The following is a 20,651-nucleotide window of genomic DNA, read 5'->3' on the forward strand; positions in this document are numbered from 1 at the left end:
AGCCGCCCCAACGCGACAGGTTCCTGCTGGCGCCGTCCATACCTGGCCGCTGCTGGCAGAAACTGCACGGGAACACTGGGCAGGCGGCCTGGGGGGGGGGGGAGGAGAAGGGGTAGGCGGGTTCCTGCACCAGGGGGAGGGCCTCCGATGGGGTCTGGCCCGCGATCGGGGCCCACCAATCGGTGGTACCGACCCCTCTAAGGGAGGATCTCCTTTCCTCCGCTGCCCCCGCAAGATCCATCCGCCATCTTCTTCCGGGGCAGCCTCGGGAGGACGGCAACCGCGCATGCGCGGGTGACTTCATGTACGCAACGCCGGCTGCGTCATTTACGCGGCATGGCTTTTTACACAGCGCCAAGGCCCAGTGCGCGTAAAATACGCGACGCCGCTCCTAGCCCCCCAGGGGCGGGAGAATAGGGGGCTGGGAGCGGGCTCCGACGCCGGAGTGAAACACTCCGGTTTTCACTCCGGCATCGGGACTTTGACTCCATTTCGGAGAATCGTGCCCCCAGTGATTGCAGTATAATAGTGCATTGTTGAAAGGAGATCAAATCACTATATGCTGAATGTGGTCATGTAAAGAGTTTACTTATCTGACCAAGTATCTACGAGTACTTCAGTGATGCACCAGTGTTGCCTTTAGCATTGTTTTCTATACTTATTGAATATGCTAAAAAAATCTCAATGCATGAATGTAACACAATGCAGGATGCATTGAGAAAATACCATGAAATATATTTTTAAAATATTTCTTTATTCTCCTTTTTCGTATTTTCTCCCAAATTTACACCCACCAACAATAATTGGGGCCTCACGGTAGCATGGTGGTTAGCATCAATGCTTCACAGCTCCAGTGTTCCCAGGTTCGATTCCCGGCTGGGTCACTGTCTGTGTGGAGTCTGCACGTCCTCCCCGTGTGTGCGTGGGTTTCCTCCGGGTGCTCCGGTTTCCTCCCACAGTCCAAAGATGTGCAGGTTAGGTGGATTGGCCATGATAAATTGCCCGTAGTGTAAGGTTAATGGGGGGATTGTTGGTTTACCGGGTATACGGGTTACGTGGGTTTAAGTAGGGTGATCATTGCTCGGCACAACATCGAGGGCCGAAGGGCCTGTTCTGTGCTGTACTGTTCTATGTTCTATGTTCTAATAATCAGTAATAAACAATAATCAGTAACAAATATGTCAATCCCCAAACCAATAACAATAATCCCATCTTCCCACCAAACCCACATTCGTCCACATGTTCACATAAACAACTGACAAAAGGGAATCAGGAATCACCCATGGCCACCATTAACACCTATTGCCTCCACCCCCAACTAATGTTCGATGTTATCCAGTTCTTGAAAATGCATAATGCCCATGAATTGTAGAACCCCTTCATCCTTCCCCTCAGTTCAAAGTTAACCTTCTCAAGAGTCAAGAATTCCGACAGATCCCCATGCCACGACAGGGCACAGGGTGGAGAAGCTGCCCTCCAACCCTTCAGGATCCGCCTTCGGGCGATCAAGGAGGCGAAGGCTACAACATCTGCCTCCGCACCCGTTTCCAACCCTGGCTGGTCCGCCACCCCAAATATGGCCTCCCGGGGCCCGGGTCCAGTTTCACGTGCACCACTTTAGAAATTACCCTAAAACCCTCCTTCCGGTAATCCTCTAGCTTTGGACAGGACCAAAACATATGAACATGATTAGCGCCACCCCCAGCAACGTTCAGACACATCTTCTACTCCTTCAAAGAATCAGCTCATTCTCGCCCTCGTGAGGTGTACTCTGTATACCACCTTCAGCTGTATCAGCCCCAACCTTGCGCACAAAGTGGAGGCGTTCACTCTCTGGAGCACCAGACACCAGAACCCACCATGAAATATTTTTAATTTGTTTTGTGACATTCCTAAAGACTTGTTTATAATGCATTTGAGTTACTCAGTTTAAATAATGCTTGTGGCTTGGCATTTTAATTGCGAGTAAATGGTGGTGTTTTATTTACTCTGAAGTAAAACTATGTACCTCTGGATGCCACTATTTGTTGGGAAATACATGGCAAACATTGAATAATGAGCTTCACCTAGTTTACTGAAGAAAAAACCCCATCATCTATCCATAGTGAACTAAATAGGCACATAGATAAATACACAAATTCATTTATATCTTCATGCAGGGTTACTGTAACTTTCTGAAAAAAGTTTGTTGACTTCCCTTCAAAAAATGAATCTTTTTTTGCAGTTTTGCTGTGCATAGAATCAAATCTCATAAGATGTTACTGTCTTTATCAGATGAACCAATTTTATTTTTTTTAAATAAATTTAGATTACCCAATTCATTTTTTTCCAATTAAGGGGCAATTTAGTGTGGCCAATCCACCTACCCTGCACATCTTTGGGCATGTGGGGGTGAAACCCATACAAACACGGGGAGAATGTGCAAACTCCACATGGACAGTGACCCAGAGCCGGAATCGAACCTGGGACCTCGGTGCCGTGGGGCAGCAATGCTAACCACTGTGCCACCGTGCTGCCCTAGATGAACCAATTTTAATCTATTAATTTCAACTTTTGAGATCCTGGATAAGCATAACACTTCTTGGCAAATCAGTTGGGTGTATCAGGATTTCATAGAACCGAACTTCCCAGGCCATTGTAATCTTGCACTTGTCAACACAGAAGAACTGCGGAAGAACGGGAATGCTTTGCTAATGGACATTTCACATCAAACCAAACTATGCAGTCACCAACAAGTCATAATGTGGTTTCAATATGATACTGGAATTTAAACTTCTCATCCACTACATGTAATATCTTGTCTGTTACGTTTTACCTCAGTACATATCGTCAGTGTGTGGTTTTAGAATGTAAAGAAGCAATTCTTTGAAAAGAAAATCCACTTTATAATTGCTATATTTACTTCTCTTTAAGCTTTTCTCCAATTTTGCTTTTCGTACATATGATGATCCAAATACAAATTTGTTAATCCTCTTGGTTTAGGCTATGATTTGTCCGTGTCTTGAGAAAATTTCCAAAATTCCTTTTTTTAAAATAAATTTAGAGTACCCAATTCTTTTTCTTCCCAATTAAGGAGCAATTTTGTGTGGCCAATCCACCTACCCTGCGCATCTTTAGGTTGTGGGGGGCGAGACCCACGCAGACACGTGGAGAATGTGAAAAGTCCACACGGACAGTGACCCAAGGCTGGGATCATATCCGGGTCCTTGGTGCCAACCACTGCCCCACCGTGGTGCCCCTCCAAAATTTCTAAAGGTTAGATCAGTATGTCAACGTCTTTTAGCACTGTCAGCCTAGACTTGGCGATACCACTCTTGTCTCTTAATCAGAACAGCGTGGGTTCAAGCCACATTCCAGACAGTTGAGCATATAAACTAGGCTGACATTTCAGTACAATACTGCTGCACTGTTCCTGATGCTGTATTTTGTTGTAAAGTTGTTTGTTGTGTGACGCAGAGGTCTCGAGACTTGTATGATTGAACACTAACTGTTTATTGGTAACCCACAACTATATACAACTCTGAGGTACAGCCTTCGTGGGTGCTGCCTGCATGCTGGCTCCTTCCAGACTTGGCTACACACAGTCCACCACCATGTGACTACTTCATACCATGGGTGATACTGTTTCCTCTGTCCCACATTAGCCGTTACTCTGCCAGAATACACTTATACTACATCTTTCAGATGAGATGTTAAAATAAAGGCTACCCCTAAATTTCTATCTAGTCAGGTGAATGCAAAATATTTCATGGTACAATTTGAAAAAGTCAAGGAATGTTTACAGGTTACCTGGCCAAAATGTATCTGTCATTCAATATAATTTTTTTTAAATACCTGGGTATATGCCACATTGCTGCTTGATGGCTATTACTGTCAGAACATTGGCCGTCCCATTGCCTACATTACAGCGGTGTACTAAGTATTTAATTGCTTCAGGGGCTTTGGGGCATCCAGAGGTCTCTCGCAAAAAACATTTTTGATATGATAGCTGACTTAATTATCTACAGTGTTGTTGTGGATCTACCATCCATATTAAATACCAATGCAAAATTCACTTAAACAATCTCTCACCATATTAAAAATGGCTATTAAATGAAATTAAAAGTTCAAGAATTTGCATGACTGAAGTTTTGTAAGGTGGCACGTTATTGACCAGCGTGTTAAGACCAATATTCTGTTGGACATGACGGAAAATGCTGGAAATACACATCGGTAGACGGGCAGTATCTATGGAGAGAGAAATAAAGCTAATGTTATCAACCTTTCATCAGAACTGGGAAAAGTTAAAAATGTAGGTTTGGAGCAAGGAGCCGGTGGAAAAAAGGAAGGTCTGTTAGGGTGGAAAGCAGGCGAGATTGAACAGGGCAAAGGGAATGGTGATGGGGAAAGAAAAAGAAACAAAAAAAATCTAACGATGTGTCGAGAGTACTTGTGCTGCTGACTGAAAGCAAAACAAATGTTTTAAAAAACAAAACCGAAAAATAAAGGAAACAAAGTGGAGCCGGTATTACATACATAGAATTTACAGTGCAGAATGAGGCCATTCGGCCCATCGAGTCTGCACCGGCTCCCGGAAAGAGCACCCTACCCAAGGTTAACACCTCCACCCTATCCCCATAACCCAGCAACCCCACCCAACACTAAGGGCAATTTTGGACACTAAGGGGAATTTATCATGGCCAATCCACCTAAACTGCACATCTTTGGACTGTGGGAGGAAACCGGAGCACCCGGAGGAAACCCACGCACACACGGGGAGGATGTGCAGACTCCGCACAGACAATCACCATACACGATACCATAGACAAGACAGGTATGGTCTGAAATAGTTGAACGCTACACATACTGCCTAACCTGCTGAGTATTTTCAGCATTTTCTGTTTTTATTTCAGATTTCCAAATTCCACAGTATTCTGCTTTTCGATTAGCCTTTAGTTTGAATTCAATTTGTTGCTTAGTTAGTATATGTTTTTATTCCCTTGTACATGATTTTACCTTATGAGTTTTAAATATTTCTTCAGAATCTTTCACAGTCTTTTACAATTCTACTTTATAACATTGGGTATTAGAAATCGATCAAATAAGCATATTTTCCAAAGGAAACCTGTGTTGAAAGCTATGGTGGCCAAAAGATAAAGGCAAGGAGTACAAATTAGACTTATACTGATAATTTGGATGAATAATCAGTTCAGAAAATATGGATTCTTTCTTCTAGTCAGTTCAGCTTTTTGGACGTTGGTTTTTATGATGATGAAATGCTGACCGTCCTACTGAAGGGATATGTTGACAAAGAAGAGAAAGGACGAATCTTGGCACAGCTACCACTATCATCAATTTACATCAATGAGGAAACTGAGGAAGAATTCAGCTTGGATACTGATAAAAGGTAATACAGTGCTTGACCTATATTAATAGCAGACTTGCCATTCAAATCCTATGTTTTGTTCTAATCTACATAATTTAAACATTCTGTGTCAACGGCATTGCATAAATATTGTAAAGACCTCTCAACCAATTAGATATGTAGCCATAAATCAATTGGATCTCATGACTGTATAATCATCTGGCAATCTAGTTTTAGAACCAGTTCTGTTATCATTTCTGATTGCAGCAAAAAGGATTGCGTTGGGAAACAACTGCAGCAGTAATTCCTCATCGATACCCTATATAGCCCTAAAATAAGATAATAACATGCATATACACACATGAGTCCACACCCAAACTATCTGCAATTGGTCCAATCATTTAGTCACATATGCAGCGGGATTCTCCCTTCCAGGGACTAAGTCCCACGCCAGCGGGAAAACAGGCGTCAACGGGCCCCCAACGTGAGGAATTCTCACCTGTCTCGGGGACTAGGTGGATGTCGAAGCGGTTGGCACCGCTCCAGCCAGCGTCGAAGGGACGGCGCGAGTTCGTGCATGCGCCGAAGGGACGGCGAGATCTCGCACATGTGCGGAACCGCCGGCGTGGATCCGAGCATGCGCAGACCGGCCGGCGTATTTTGGTGCATGTGCGGGGGGTTCTCTTCGCGCCAGCCTTGGTGGAGCACTACAGGGGCCGCCGCGGAAGGAAGAAGTGCCCCCACGGAAGGAAGAAGTGCCGCCACGGAACAGGCCCACCCACAGATCGGTCGGTGGGACCCGATCGCAAGCCAGGCCCCCGTGGGGTTCAGATTCCCCCTGGCGACTTACCTGCCAGGTCCCGCCGTGTGGGACCATACGTAACTCACGCCGGCGGGACTGGCCAAAAACGGATGGCCGCTCGGCCCATCGGGGCCCGGAGAATTGCTGGGGGGGCGCTGCCAACGGCCACCGACTGGTGTGTCGTGAATCCCGATCCCTCCCGAAAAACACAACCGGAGAATACAGCATCCAGCGACGGGGCAGGATTCACGCCTCCCCCCGGGGATTCTCCGACCCGGCCGGGGGGGGGGGGTTGGAGAATCCTGCCCATGGTTTGAAGCTTCCCCCCATACCTCGTGAACTTTGTACACAGTCTTCTAATTATGAAATCATGCATTTGATCATGATGTGCTCCTTTATCAGCTGGAGCAAAAGGAAATAGGAATCCAATTAATATCTGTTCATCAGCCATCCATACCTTGGACGAGGTAACTGGTGTGGTGATATGCATCACTGTAAATACACAAGGAGTTAATGTAAATACACTTAGACTAGATAGACACTAGAGGGAGCACCAGAGACATGACACACAGACATTCAACCAATAGGTCAGTCAGATAGAACATGACCAGTGGGCATTCACGACACACACACAGGTGACACTACCACAGGGGGGCATTACAACAACCCATATAAAAGGACACAGCACACATGATCTTCCTCTTTCCAATGGAGACTCTCAGTGAGTACACAGGCTTGATTGAACACATCACACGCACCACCTGGATTGTAGCAGACTGGTTCGTCAGTCTGAGTAGCTATAGCAGGATTAACAGGAGAGTCGAATCCAAGTAGGAGAATCGTTAACAGTTTAATAAATCTGTTAAAGCTATCTTCAAGTCTGAACCTTCCTTTGTCAGAGTGCACATCAAGGAAGCAGCTTATGCTACTTCAAGAGCATAACAAAACAACTGGTTTGATTGAAAATGGAATTGTAAGGGGCAGCACAGTGGCGCAGTGAGTAGCACTGCTGCCTCACGGCGCCGAGGTCCCTGGTTCGATCCCCGCTCTGGGTCACTGTCTGTGTGGAGTTTGCACATTCTCCCATGTTTGCGTGGGTTTCGTCCCCACAACCTAAAGATGTGCAGGCCAGGTGGATTGACCACGCTAAATTGCCCCTTAATTTGGAAAAAATGAATTGGGTAATCTAAATTTTTTTTTATGGAATTGTAATATTCTAACATTTCTCCAATTATGTCATTATATTTTTATTTTCATGGTGTATCTTATGGGATCATTTGCAAGGATGAGCGAGTTGTCTAATGATGATTGGTTGGGTAAATTAGGTCTGTGCTCTGTGGGGTGTAGGGGAGCTGATCTTTTGAAACATATAAGATTCTGAAGGGGCTTGACGGGGCGGACACAGAGGTTATTTCCCCTGGATGGAGACTCAACAACACTTTGGGTACAGCCTCAGGATAAAGGGTCAATCATGTAGAGCTGAGATGAGAAGGAATTTCTTTGCTCTTTGGAATTCCCTAACCTTGAGGGGTGTGGATGCTCCAGCATTGAATATACTTAAAGCTGAGAAGGACAGATTTTTTTGGAGTCACAGGAAATCAAGGGAAGTGGGGAGTGGGCAGCAAAATGGAGTTGAGGCAGAAGATCAGCCGTGGTTTTATGGAATTGCAGAGCAGGTATGGTCTCGTCCCATTTCTAATTCTTCTGTTCATCAATACATCAAGCTGTTTAATGGTTGAAATAGTATTTCCTGTAAACATTTAGATGGTTAAAAAGGAGATTTACAGTTGTTGAACTTTTACACGCAAGTTTTTGTACTCGTGAACTGCAAAATTGTTTCACTACCATTTTTGCCAATATCTTATCCTACTTCAAAAATGTGCTTTCAGAAAAACAAACCAAGTAAAGGGAGAATATCCATTGCCCAAACTATTGTTAGATAGACAGAATGCAGTCATAAATTATCTGAAGTAAAAGGTTGACTCCCTGCCAAATTAAGCATGTACGTGATTGGACACCATTGGATATGCATGCACAAAAGACCTGAATGTTCTTTCCCGTGGAAAAGGAAAGTTGCCTTTTAATTTAGGGAGAGGAGGGGGTTCTGTCTTGTAAATTTTCTATCTGCGCCATGGTGCCTTTTAATATTATGCATAAGATTGTCCACTGAAGTTGTGCAATCGTGTATATAAGCAGTATGCAGATATTTTTCATGCCATTTGACACAATTATTTTTTATCCTCCCAGAATAATTGGGAAGTAGTGATACCGCAGAATTTCCCACAAATCACTTGATAGGTGGATTATCATTGATTGCCTTAATGTAATTCACTAATTTCAAGTATTGGATATAACAATATTTTTAAAATTTTCGTGGACCGTATGAAATGAAAGTTTCAGAGCCACTGTCTGAGTTTCCCCAAGTTAAAAATTATTGATCATACTATATGTTAACTACGCTTAAAGAATGACAAACATCATACTGAAGCAAAGGAATGTAATTTTAGTCATGAATTGGCCTATAACTCTCATCACCCACAAATAATTGTGTATGGGTCTCAAAGACCATTTGTGGAGTTGAGGCAGAAGATTTTGTAGAATGGTAGAGCTGGTTCAGTGAGCTGTATGCTCTACTCCTCCTATTTCTTATGTTGATCAACACTTAAGACATTTAGTAATTAAAATAATTTTCCTTTCAAAAGTAGATGGTTAAAAGGCGACTTACGGTTGTTGAGCATATCATTTGCACGCAAATGTATATAACTGAACTGCAAAGTATTTTCACTACTTTCACCAGGTCTTGACCTTTTTTTCAATCTTACTTTTACTTAAAAAGATGTGCTTCTGACCTATATGTTATTCTTTGTGATGCTTTGTCAAATTTCAGTTCAATGTTCCAAAATTAGTTTGTTTTATTTCCAGATTAGATGAGCAGACGAATCAAATTCCTGTTCAGACTGTAACTGTTGAAAATCAATCCCGGAGTTTAGAGAATATGAAAGCACAGTACATTGCTGTAAATGGTATTCGTAAAGTATCTTGTGTGGTAAGTACTTTCAATAAACCAGGACATGTATTTAAACTCGAACTTTGTCACATAGCCTGAAAGGCTTGGTATGTAGAGGCTGATATTCTTTTGAAATTTGTTCATAGCATATGGGCGTCGCTGGTTGGGTCAGCATTTACTGGCCATCACGGGGGGGGGATTTATATATATATAATAAAAACCATAAAAGACCATTCACAAAACACATTCATTGACCATTACCCTGTGATTGAGCCAATTTTGGATTCAACCTACCATCTTCCCCTGTATTTCATGAGATCTCATATTTCTGGCCAATCTGTCATGTGGGATCCTTGTCAAATACCTTACTAAAATTGTGTAGACAGCAATCACTGCACTACCCTCATTAATTGTTAACTTGTTACTTGCTCAAAAAATTCTATTGGGTTAGTAAGACATTATCTTCCCTGAGCAAATCCCTGCGGACTATCTCTGATCAACCTGTCTTTCTAAGTGGCAGCTTATCCTGTCTCAGAATTATTTCCTATAATTTGCCCATCACCGAAGTCAGATTGACCAGCCTATAATTATCTTGCCTATCCCTTGTACCCTTTAAAAAATAATGGTACAATGTTCGCAAGCCTGTAATCCTCCGGGACCTCGCCTGTATATAGTGAGGATTGGAAAATGATCCTCCTAGCATCTGCTGTTTCCTCCCTGACATCTTTCAATGCAGTCCATCTGACCCTGGTTTATTTATCCACCTTCCAAGAATGCCAGTCCCAACAATATTTCCTATTTCAAAATGCTGATTTGAGTCTACTATTTCATACTCATCTTATTTAACTTCTTTAACTCCTCTTACCTGGAACCATCCTCATGAATCTTTACTGCACTACGTCCAATTCGATTACATCTTTCCTCAGGTATAGGAAACTGGATGCATTACTCCAGCTGAAGCCGAAAGCGTGTTTTATACAAGTTAAACACGCGGGTTGGGGGAGGAATGTACCAAACCACAGGGAGGAGGGGAGTTGATCATTTACCAACACATCCATTTCAAATTCAATCCAGCTGATAATGGAGGCAAGGATTGTTAGATCCAGCAGGTACGTGTTAACTGCTTCCACTTCCACCCATGATGGACCACTCCCCACACACTATGATATTCCACTTCTTCCTCAATCATTCTAATTTCTCCCGTCCTCCTCTACACTCTCAAGGTACAGACTTCTAGCCCCATCCAACCAACCCCCCAAAGCATTTCTAATCTCCTCCCCTGCCCGAACTCTCTTCCCCCCCCCCCCCCCCCAGGTCTCCAAATCTGGCGCAAAGGCATTAATGAGGGTTTCAGCAGTAGATGAGCTGAGGCAGGGACAGAGTCAATTGTATTGGACAAGTTCAACGTAACATCAAGGTGAACATTCGACCACAGAATTACTATCACTAAGACTGCCTAAAACTTTAAATATCATAAACCAAACACAAACCCATCCTTGAACCCATTGACTGTTGGGTTTAAATGAGGCAGAATTTAAAATGATGGGCCAGATTTTACTGAAGCAAGTTAACTAACAGCATTTGCAGCACGGTAGGTCAGTGGTTAGCATTACTGCCTCACAGCGCCAGAGGCCCAGGTTTGATTCTAGCCTTGGGTGACTGTGGAGTTTTGCACATTCTCCTTGTGACTGCGTGGGTTTCCTCCCAGTACTTCTGTTTCCTCCCATTGTACAAATATGTGCCGACTAGGTGGATTGGCCATGTTAAATTGCCCCTTAGTGTCCAAAGATGTGCAAGTTAGGTGGATTGGCCATGCTAAATTACCCTTTAGTGCCCAAAGATGTGCAGGTTAGGTGATTTGCGGGGTTACTGGGATAGGGCACGTGAGTGAGCCTAGTTGAATGCAGATTCAATGGGCCGAATGTCCTCCTTCAGTACTGTAGGGATTCTGTGGAAATTTGTTAGATTTGCCCTGTACCCTTCAGCTAAAAGTTTATTTACCCACAATGTTCCCAAAAGTTCAAGTGCTTAACATCTCACTGAAGGAAATGGGGCAGCTAGGCAATGAAATCAACAGACATCTTAACCTATCAGATGTAAGGATTGTGAAATGGACACAGGATGGGCTTGGGGAAAAGTTAAAATGGGTAACTTCAATGTCAAATCGGGTCCAGAGAGAGAATTATAAAAATGGAAATAAAGACTGGCTTAAGAGAGAACAAGGTACTAAGTAAACTAGGCCTAAGCATCATCAGCTAAATGACCTTCTTTACATCATAAGGTCAGAACTGGGGATGTTCTCCGATGACTGCGCAATGTTCAGCACCATTCATGACTCCTCAGATACTGAAGCAGTTCATGTCCAAATGCAGTAAGGCCTCGACAATATCCAAGCTTGGCTGTCAAGTGGGAAGCAACCTTCGCACCACACAAGTGCCGGGTAAAGATCATCCCCAACAAGAGAGTATCTAACCATTAACCTTCGACATTCAATGGCGTTACCATAGCTGAATCCCTCATGATCAACATCCTGGGCGTTACCATTGATCTGAAACTCAACTGGACTCACCATATTAATACTGTGCCTACAGAGCAGGTCAGAGGTTAGGAATCCTACGGCAAGTAACTCACCTCCTGAACCCCCCCCCCCCCCCCCCCCTCTCTTAGTCTGTCCACCATCTACAAGGCACAAGTCAGGGGTGTAATGGAATGCTCTACACTTGCTGGATGAGTGCAGCTCTAACAACACTCAAGAAACTCAACACCATTCGGGACAAAGCAGCTGCCTGATAGTTACCTTTCCACAAACATTTAATCCCTCCACCACCATCGACATCTGGTGGCAGCCTTGTGTACCATCTACGAGATGCACTGTACAACTCACCAAGGTTCCTTAGGCAGCAACTTCCAAACCCAAGCCGCTATCATCTAGAAGGACAAGAGAAGCAGACACCTGGGAACCCCACCACCTGGACGTTCCCATCCAAGTCACTCACCATCCTGATTTGGAAATATATTGCCGTTCCTTCACTGTTGCTGGGGCAACATCCTGGAACTCCCTCTCTAACAGCACCATAGGTGTACCTACTCCTCAGGGAGTGCAGCAGTTCAAGAAGGTAACTCACCACCACTTTCTAAAGTGCAATAAATGCTGGCCTAGCCAATGACATCCAAAATGAATTTTTAAAAATATGGAATATCTTTTGACATCCTGCAAACTTTGAAGGATGGAACTCCACATTGGGTAACAGTTATATTGGGTTGCCAGAGGATGGCCTAATTAACAATTATCATGTCATTAAAAGTGTACGTACGCTACTATCCCTAAATATTAACAGGTCATTAAGTTCATATTGACTGTGAATACAGCTGTGACATTCAATGCATTTCAATGGTGAGGCAGTCAGCGAAATGCCATTTTCGCAAAGCTAACAGCAGCTTTGGATATCTGCTGCTTGCCTGAAGTTGCTGTACTTGTGTGCCATTGGACTCATTGTTACTTTGATAGCACATTCTGGCCTGGTAGGAACCTCAACTGACCAGTTTTCTTCTCCCCCACTTTACTCAAATTATTCCCATTCTGTATTGTTTACCTAAACATTTATTTTTTTTAAAATAAGCATACGTATCAAACCTCATCAAATTTCCATGATTTTCTGAACTAGGTGCATGGAATAAGTATGTACAATAACTTACTTAACTTCATTTCACAGCTCAGTTCAAACCTGCGACATGTGCGTGTTTTTGAAATGGATGTAGAAGACGATGGAGAGGTGGATGAAGAGGAGGAAGAACCAGAGTCTCGAGATGTTAGTGGGCTAAAGGAAGATATGTTGAATGCTCAAGATGATTCTGATGTCAACAATGCTGCTGGTATTGGGAACGCGGTGTTGCTTGAGGATGATGCTTCTAGCCTGGAGTCTGTACCTGGAACCTGGAATTAATTTGTGAAATATGAACTGCTGTCATGAAAGAAACAGCCTGGATCTGCCCAGAACTGTTCAGTTTCCTTTTTATACATGTTGGAGATGAATGTATACTGAGTCAGTACTGGCTCGTGCAACTTCAACGATGATGCCACATTGCACATACTGTGAAATTTGGTACTTTAAAAAGGAGAACTCTGGTGCAACAGTGGAATGAACACTTCTTCGTCTCTACTTGAATCCACTCCAAGTCATAAGTTTGCACTGATTTAAGCCTTGGTCTGACAGGGTGTGACCCTAGTACATAAGACCACCCCAAATTTGCAGCTGTTAGTAAATTGATCAATTTTCAAGGCATCAAAATGTTTCCCTGGTACAGGACGGGGGGCATGGTTTAGGGGAAAGGTACACAAGGTAAGTTTTCACGTGTGTGCTAATTGTAGTGGGATCATAAGCCTATTTGTAAATTCAATGACAATTTCATAAAAGCTGACACATAGAGGAACTTTCCCTCCATTGTTAGAGAGAATAGAGGGGGATTTATTGTGAAGTTACCAGTGTTGTACCTGAATTAGGAGTGCAAGGTGCTGGCACTGGGTGCTTGCACTTCATTAATGTCTTAATGAACACAAAGCATAGGAAGGTTGCTCTGATGAATTCTTCAGTTCTACAGAAAAGAAAAACATTTGTTTTGCTGAACTTTTGACATTGCCAAATGAATGAATATTGTATTATTTTATGTATGATATTGTAAAGACTTTTAATTAAATTGGAGTGCAAAAGCAGTCATCTCTGTCATTTAATTGTGTTATCTTGTGCACATCATTAAATGTAACTACAGTGCAGGAAGTGTTTTGTAATGAAAACAGAAAATGCTGGACAATCTCAGCAGGCCCAACAGCATCTGTGGAGAGAGAACGGAGCTAACATTTCAAGTCTGGATGGAGTGGGGCTGGATAGAGGGCCAGCGATAGATGGAGACTGACAAAGTTGTCATGGACAGGACAAAGGGAATGTGAATGGTGGTGATAATGACTCAGAAGGATGCTGATAGTGGCACATTAAGAGATCAGAATTTGTTAATGGCAGAACATGGATAAGCAGTATGTCAAAGGACAACTTGGAACACAGAACAGATTGCCTTGGTTCTGGGAGTGGGTGGGGGAGGGGTGAGCACAGAGGTGCAGGGGATGGGTTGGACACGGAGAGCCATGTCAACCACATTGGGTGGGAAACCACGGTTAAGGAAGAATCGTGCAATCCCCAGGAACACGTTCCCCACTGTCCTCACTTTCACCCCACCAGCCTCCCGCATTCTAAGGATCATCCTCCGCCAACTCCAGCATGATGCCACCACGAAACACATCTTTCCCTCACTCCCCTGTTGACATTCTGCAGGGACCGTTCCCTCCTGGATACACTGGTCCACTCCTCCATCACCCCCAACATCTCATCCCCTTCCCATGGCACCTTTCCATGCACTCGCGGAAGATGCAACACCTGCCTCTTTACCACCTCCCTGCTCACCATCCAAGGGCTTTTCAGGTGAGGCCACATTTCATGTGCATCCCCTTCAATCTGGTCTGTTTCATTTGCTGCTCCCATTGCAGTCAATTCTACAATGGAGAGACTAAATCAGACTGGGTGACTGCTTTGCAAAACACCATCCGCAAGCAAGACCCAGGCCTTCTGTCGCTTGCCATTTCAACTCGCCGTCCTGCTTTCATATCCGTTCTTGGCCTGTTGCAATTTTCCAGCGAAGCTCAATGCAAACTGGAGGAACAGCACCTCATCTTCCGATTAGGCATGTTGCAGCCTTCTGGACTTAACATTGATTTCAACAACTTCAGACTGAACCCTCTCCTCCACCTTCAACCTATTTATATTTCTATCGATTTATTTTCATTTCTTCCATTGATCGGATTTTCCCTCAACATTAACTCCCCTCCCCCACCCACGTCACTAGGGCCATCTGTTCCCTATTCCTAGTTGTCCTTTGACCAACTCTTAGCCCTGTTCTGTCATTAACAAATTCTGTTCCCTGCCACAATCTGATGTGCCACAATCGGCACTCTTCTCAGCCATGAGCATCATTTACATTCCCTTTGTCTTTTTGACATCTTTGTCAATCTTCACATATCGCTGGCTCTCTATCCAGCCCCACTGCTCCACACATTTCTCCCGACACCCACAACAACATTTTGTGGGAATCATGGATCACTAGTGGTCTCTACCAGCATGGCCCTAACGTGGAGGACCTTGCGGAGGGTCAGGCTGGTAACTCCTCCAAGGAGTCACCTACTTGGCCCAGCACGAGATTCACCACGGGAGCCCAACCGAGCCCCCACCTCCACCATACACTGCCAGGCCACACCACCTCTACCACACATCCCCCGGCCAGGACCCCTGTAATAGGGAGCACCACCACAGGGACCTCTGTAATAGGGTCCCCTCCCCATGATCACTGTAATAGGGAGACTCTCCGACCCGGACCCCCTGACCAAAGTGACCTCCAAGGTACCCCTGTAATAGGGGGACTAAACATGGGGACCTCTTGTCTAAATAGACTGCCCACCCCCCAAACAGACCCTTGTCTGGAAGCTAGGTCGCAGTCCAGACAGGGCAGTGAGAAGAATTATAGCTGCAATACTTCTTACCTTGAAGCTCCACATGTCAATTCCTGGAAGGAAAGCAGCTGTGACCTGCTTCTGATTCCCAGAGATGCATTAGCTGCAAGCCATTCATAGCTCTCTAGTAGTGATCTGTGATTGACAGCCTCTACAAACCATCTGCAGCTTTAATTCATTCATCTGCCTTCATGGTTTAGTGGCCGAAGTGGGGAACCCCTATGTTTCCAAAGATTTACCACATCAAAGACCGGTAAGTGCAGTGCAATCGCAGGCTTGAGTGACTGGGATGCACTTGGTGCTTGGATTGCACATATTGCTGTGTGGGGCGGGGGGGGTTTCGGTCTGATGTGTGGGGGGGGGGGGAGGGTTAGCCGGCCGAAGGACCTTCCTGTCGAGCCGCCCACTCACAATGGCAGCCTGATAGCGGGATTCCTTCCTAATCCACGCCGTCCATAAATTTGCATGGCAAGGATACTGAATTGCTTGTCATGTCATTCTGGGCATCCCATGAGAAGAATGATATAAAAGACAAGTGTACAGTACTAATGCACGAGAATTCACCAAGCATGAGAAGTAGAGATTTCAAAAAAGGTTTAAAAGTTGGGGTATCTTTTATAGAATGGAAAGGTTATGGGTGTATCTGTTATATCAAAGGACTCCCTACCTGATCAGACCACCTATACCTTCGTCCAGATCATTTATGTATATCACAAACAACAGTAGTCCGAGCACGGATCCCTGTGGAACCCCACTAGTCAGCCTTCTCCATTTTGAGACACTCCTTTCCACCACTACCCTCTGTCCCCTGTTGCCCAGCCAGTTCTTTATCCATCTAGCTAGTACACCCTGAACCCCATGCGACTTCACTTTTTCCATTAACCTGCCATGGGAAACTTTATCAAACACCCATAACCTGAAGTCCATGTATATGACATCCACAGTCCTTCCCTCATCAATTAACTTTGTCACTTCCTCAAAGAATTCTATTAGGTTTGTAAGACATGACCTTCCCTGCACAAAACCATGCTGCCTATCACTGATAAGTCTATTTTCTTCCAAATGTGAATAGATCCGATCCCTCAGTATCTTCTCCAACAGTTTGCCTACCACTGACGTCAAGCTCACATGTCTATAATTCCCTGGATTATCCCTGCTACCCTTCTTAAACAAAGGGACAACATTAGCAATTCTCCAGTCCTCCGGGACCTCCCCTGTGCTCAATGATGCTGCAAAGATATCTGTTAAGGCCCCAGCGATTTTGTCCCTCGCTTCCCTCAGTAACCTGGGATAGATCCCATCCGGTCCTGGGGACTTGTCCACCTTAATAACTTTTAGAATACCCAAAACTTCCCCCTTCCTTATGCCGACTTGACCTAGAGTATTTAGACATCCATCCCTAACCACAACACCCGTCATGTCCCTCTCCTTGGTGAATACCGATGCAAAGTACTCATTAAGAATCTCACCCATTTCCTCTGACTCCACGTATAAATTCCCTCTTTTGTCTTTGAGTGGGCCAACCCTTTCTCTAGTTACCCTCTTGCTCCTTATATACAAATAAAAGGCTTTGGGATTTTTCTTAACCCTGTTAGCCAAAGATATTTCATGACCCTTTTGGCCCTCTTTATTGCGCGTTTGTGATTTGTCCTACTTTCCCGATATTCCTCCAAAGCTTCATCAGTTTTAAGTCGCCTAGATCTTATGTATGCTTCCTCTTTCATCTTCGCTAGTCTCACAATTCCACCCGTCATCCTGGTTCCCTAATCTTGCAATTTCTATCCCTCATTTTCACAGGGACATGTCTGTCCTGCACTCTAATCAACCTTTCCTTAAAAGACTCCCACATTTCAAATGTGGATTTACCCTTAAACAGCTGCTCCCAATCCATACCCTAGCTTCTGCCGAATTTTGTTATACTTGGCCTTTCCCCAATTTAGCACTCTTCCTTTAGGACCACTCTCGTCTTTGTCCATTAGTATTCTAAAACTTACGGAATTGTGATCGCTATTCCCAAAGTAATCACCGACTGAAACTTCAACCATCTGGGCGGGATCACTCCCCAATACCAGGTCCAGTATGGCCCCTTCCCAAGTTGGACTATTTACATACTGCTCTAAAAAAAAACTCTCCTGGATGCTCCTTACAAATTCTGCTCCATCTACGCCTCCAACACTACATGAGTCCCATTCAATGTTGGGGAAGTTAAAATCTCCCATCACGACCACCCTATTTCTCCTACATTTTTCTGTAATCTGTCTACATATTTGTACCTCTACTTCACGCTCGCTTTTGGGAGGCCTGTAGTAAAGTCCCAACAATGTTACTGCACCCTTCCTATTTCTTAGCTGTACCCATATTGCCTCAGTGCTCGAATCCTCCATACTCAAGGAAAGAGCATCTGACTATCCACTCCTTAATCACAGCTGTGATATCATCTCTGACGAGTAATGCAACTCCTCCACCCCTTTTACCTCCCTCTCTATCCCGCCTGAAGCATCAATATCCTGGGATATTTAGTTGGAGGATGCTAGCCAAGCTATATGCACCACGATAACTGGCTGTTCACCCTCCCCCTTCAGTATGTCCTGCAGCCGATCTGAGACATCCCTGACCCATGCACCCGGGAGGCAACATACCATTCGGGAGTCTCGTTTTCGATCACAGAAACGCCTGTCTACTCCCCTAACGATTGAATCCCCTATGACTATAGCCCTGCCAGTCTTTATTCCGCCCTTCTGTGCAGCAGAGCCAGCCACAGTGCCATGAGCCTGGCTACAACTGCCTTCCCCTGGTGATTCATCTCCCCCAACAGTATCCAAAACGGTATACCTGTTTTGGAGGGAGATGACCACAGGGGACACCTGCACTGCCTTCCTGCTCTTTCTCTGCCTTTTCGTCACCTATTCCCTGTCTCCCTCACCAATCCTAATCTGCGGTGTGACCAACTCACTGTACGTGCTATTCACGAACTCCTCAGCATCGTGGATGCTCCACAGTGAGTCCATCCGCAGCTCCAGAGCCATCATGCGGTCTAACAGGAGCTGCAGCTGGACACACTTCCCGCACATGAAGGAGTCGGGGCATCGGCCACGTCCCTGAACTCCCACATTGAGCACAAGGAGCATAACACAGGAAAGGATCTCCTGCCATTTTTACACTTTACCTTAACTGATTACAAATATAATATCAAATAATGAATAAGTGAAAGGAATAAAGATTTTACTTACCAATCACAATACTTACCAACACACGAAGAGTTAAATTTCTCCCAGCTACTGCTAATTGGAGCACTTTCCCTACCAGCCAATCAGGTCACTGCTTTGCTGTGATGTCACTCTTCAAATTTATCCCCAATGACCCTGTGGCCGCTGTTTAAGCAGCGAAGCAGCTAGTTTAATACTCACCGCTCGACTCTGTAGCTCCACCCACTCCAACAGCTGAATTCCCGCTGAAAAGACTCGAATTCGCGAAGCAGCTAGTTTAATCCTCACCGCTCGACTCTAGCTCCGCCTACTCCAACAGCTGAATTCCCGCCGAAAAGACTCGAATCCGTGAAGCAGCTAGTTTAAATACTCACCGTTCGACTCTGTAGCTCCGCCCACTCCAACAGCTGAATTCCTGGAGGCTGGGAGGATCCCAGAGGACTGGAAAGTGGCTAATGTAACACCGCTGTTTCAGAAGGGAGGGAGGTAGAAGACGGGTAATTATAGGCCGGTTAGCCTGATTTCGATCATTGGTAAGATTTTAGAGTCCATTATTAAGGACAAGACCGCGGATTACTTGGAAGTGCATGATAAAATGGGACTGAGTCAACACGGCCTCGTCAAGGGAGATCATGTCTGACAAATCTGTTAGAGTTCTTTGAGGAGGTAACAAGGAAGTTAGACGAAGGAGAACCAATGGATGTGATTTATTTAGATTTCCAGAAGGCCTTTGTCAAGGTGTCACATAGGGGATTGTTAAATATGTTGAGAGCCCATGGTGTTAAGGGTAAGATCCTTGCATGGATAGACTGGCAGAAGGCAGAGAGTCAAGATAAAGGAGTCTTTTTCAGGATGGCAGCCGGTGACTAGTGGTGTGCCTCAGGGGTCTGTGCTGGGACCACAACTTTTCACAATAAACATTAATGATCTGGAAGAAGGAACTGAAGGCACTGTTGCTAAGTTTGCAGATGATACAAAAATCTGTAGAGGGGCAGGTAGTATTGAGGAAGCAGGGTGGCTGCAGAAGGAATGGAACAGGCTGGGAGAGTGGGCAAAGAAGTGGCAGGTGAAATGGAAATCGCTTATTGTCACAAGTAGGCTTCAAATGAAGTTACTGTGAAAAGCCCCTAGTCGCCACATTCCGGTGCCTGTTCGGGAAGGCTGTTACAGGAATCGAACCGTGCTGCTGGCCTGCTTGATCTGCTTTCAAAGCCAGCGATTTAGCCCTGTGCTAAACAGATGGAATACAATGTGGAAAAGTGTGAGGTTATGCACTTTGGAAGGACGGATGGAGGCATTGACTATTTTCTAAATGGGGAAATGCTGAGGAAATCAGAAGCGCTAAGGGATTTGGGAGTCCTTGTTCAAGATTCTCTTGAGGTTAACTTGCAAGTTCAGTCGGCAGTTAGGGAGGCAAATGCAATGTTAGCATTCATGTCGAGAGGGCTAGAATACAAGACTAGGGATGTACTTCTGAAGCTGTACAAGGCTCTGGTCAGACCCCATTTGGAGTATTGTGAGCAATTTTGGGCCCCATATCTAAGGAAGGATGTGCTGGCCTTGGAAAGGGTCCAGAGGAGGTTCGCAAGAATGAAGAGCTTATCATATAAGGAACGGTTGAGAAACTCTGGGTCTGTACTCGTTGGAGTTTAGAAGAATGAGGGTGTAGTGATATTCAGATATCAATATACATGATCAATGTATGTAAATACAGTACAGTCATTTCAACACTAGATGGC

The 20,651-nt window shown here is 44.7% G+C and overlaps 1 protein-coding gene across 3 annotated transcripts in view; it reads left to right on the forward strand.

Moving 5' to 3' along the window:
• anapc4 (anaphase promoting complex subunit 4) overlaps positions 1-13,882 on the forward strand; it is a 115,808-nt gene extending 101,926 nt beyond the window's left edge. For 2 of the 3 annotated variants that reach the window (XM_038791463.1, XM_038791462.1), the window contains exons 27-29: positions 5,216-5,386; positions 9,069-9,192; positions 12,867-13,097. In XM_038791463.1, the coding sequence (XP_038647391.1) occupies positions 5,216-5,386; positions 9,069-9,192; positions 12,867-13,097 (526 nt within the window). Of the gene's footprint in view, positions 1-5,215; positions 5,387-9,068; positions 9,193-12,866 lie in introns of all 3 variants that reach the window. The other variant, XM_038791465.1, reaches the window with a different exon arrangement.
• The last annotated feature ends 6,769 nt before the right edge of the window (positions 13,883-20,651 follow it).

The sequence above is a fragment of the Scyliorhinus canicula genome, chromosome 3 (genome assembly GCF_902713615.1).
Source record: "Scyliorhinus canicula chromosome 3, sScyCan1.1, whole genome shotgun sequence".
Classification (NCBI taxonomy): domain Eukaryota; kingdom Metazoa; phylum Chordata; class Chondrichthyes; order Carcharhiniformes; family Scyliorhinidae; genus Scyliorhinus; species Scyliorhinus canicula.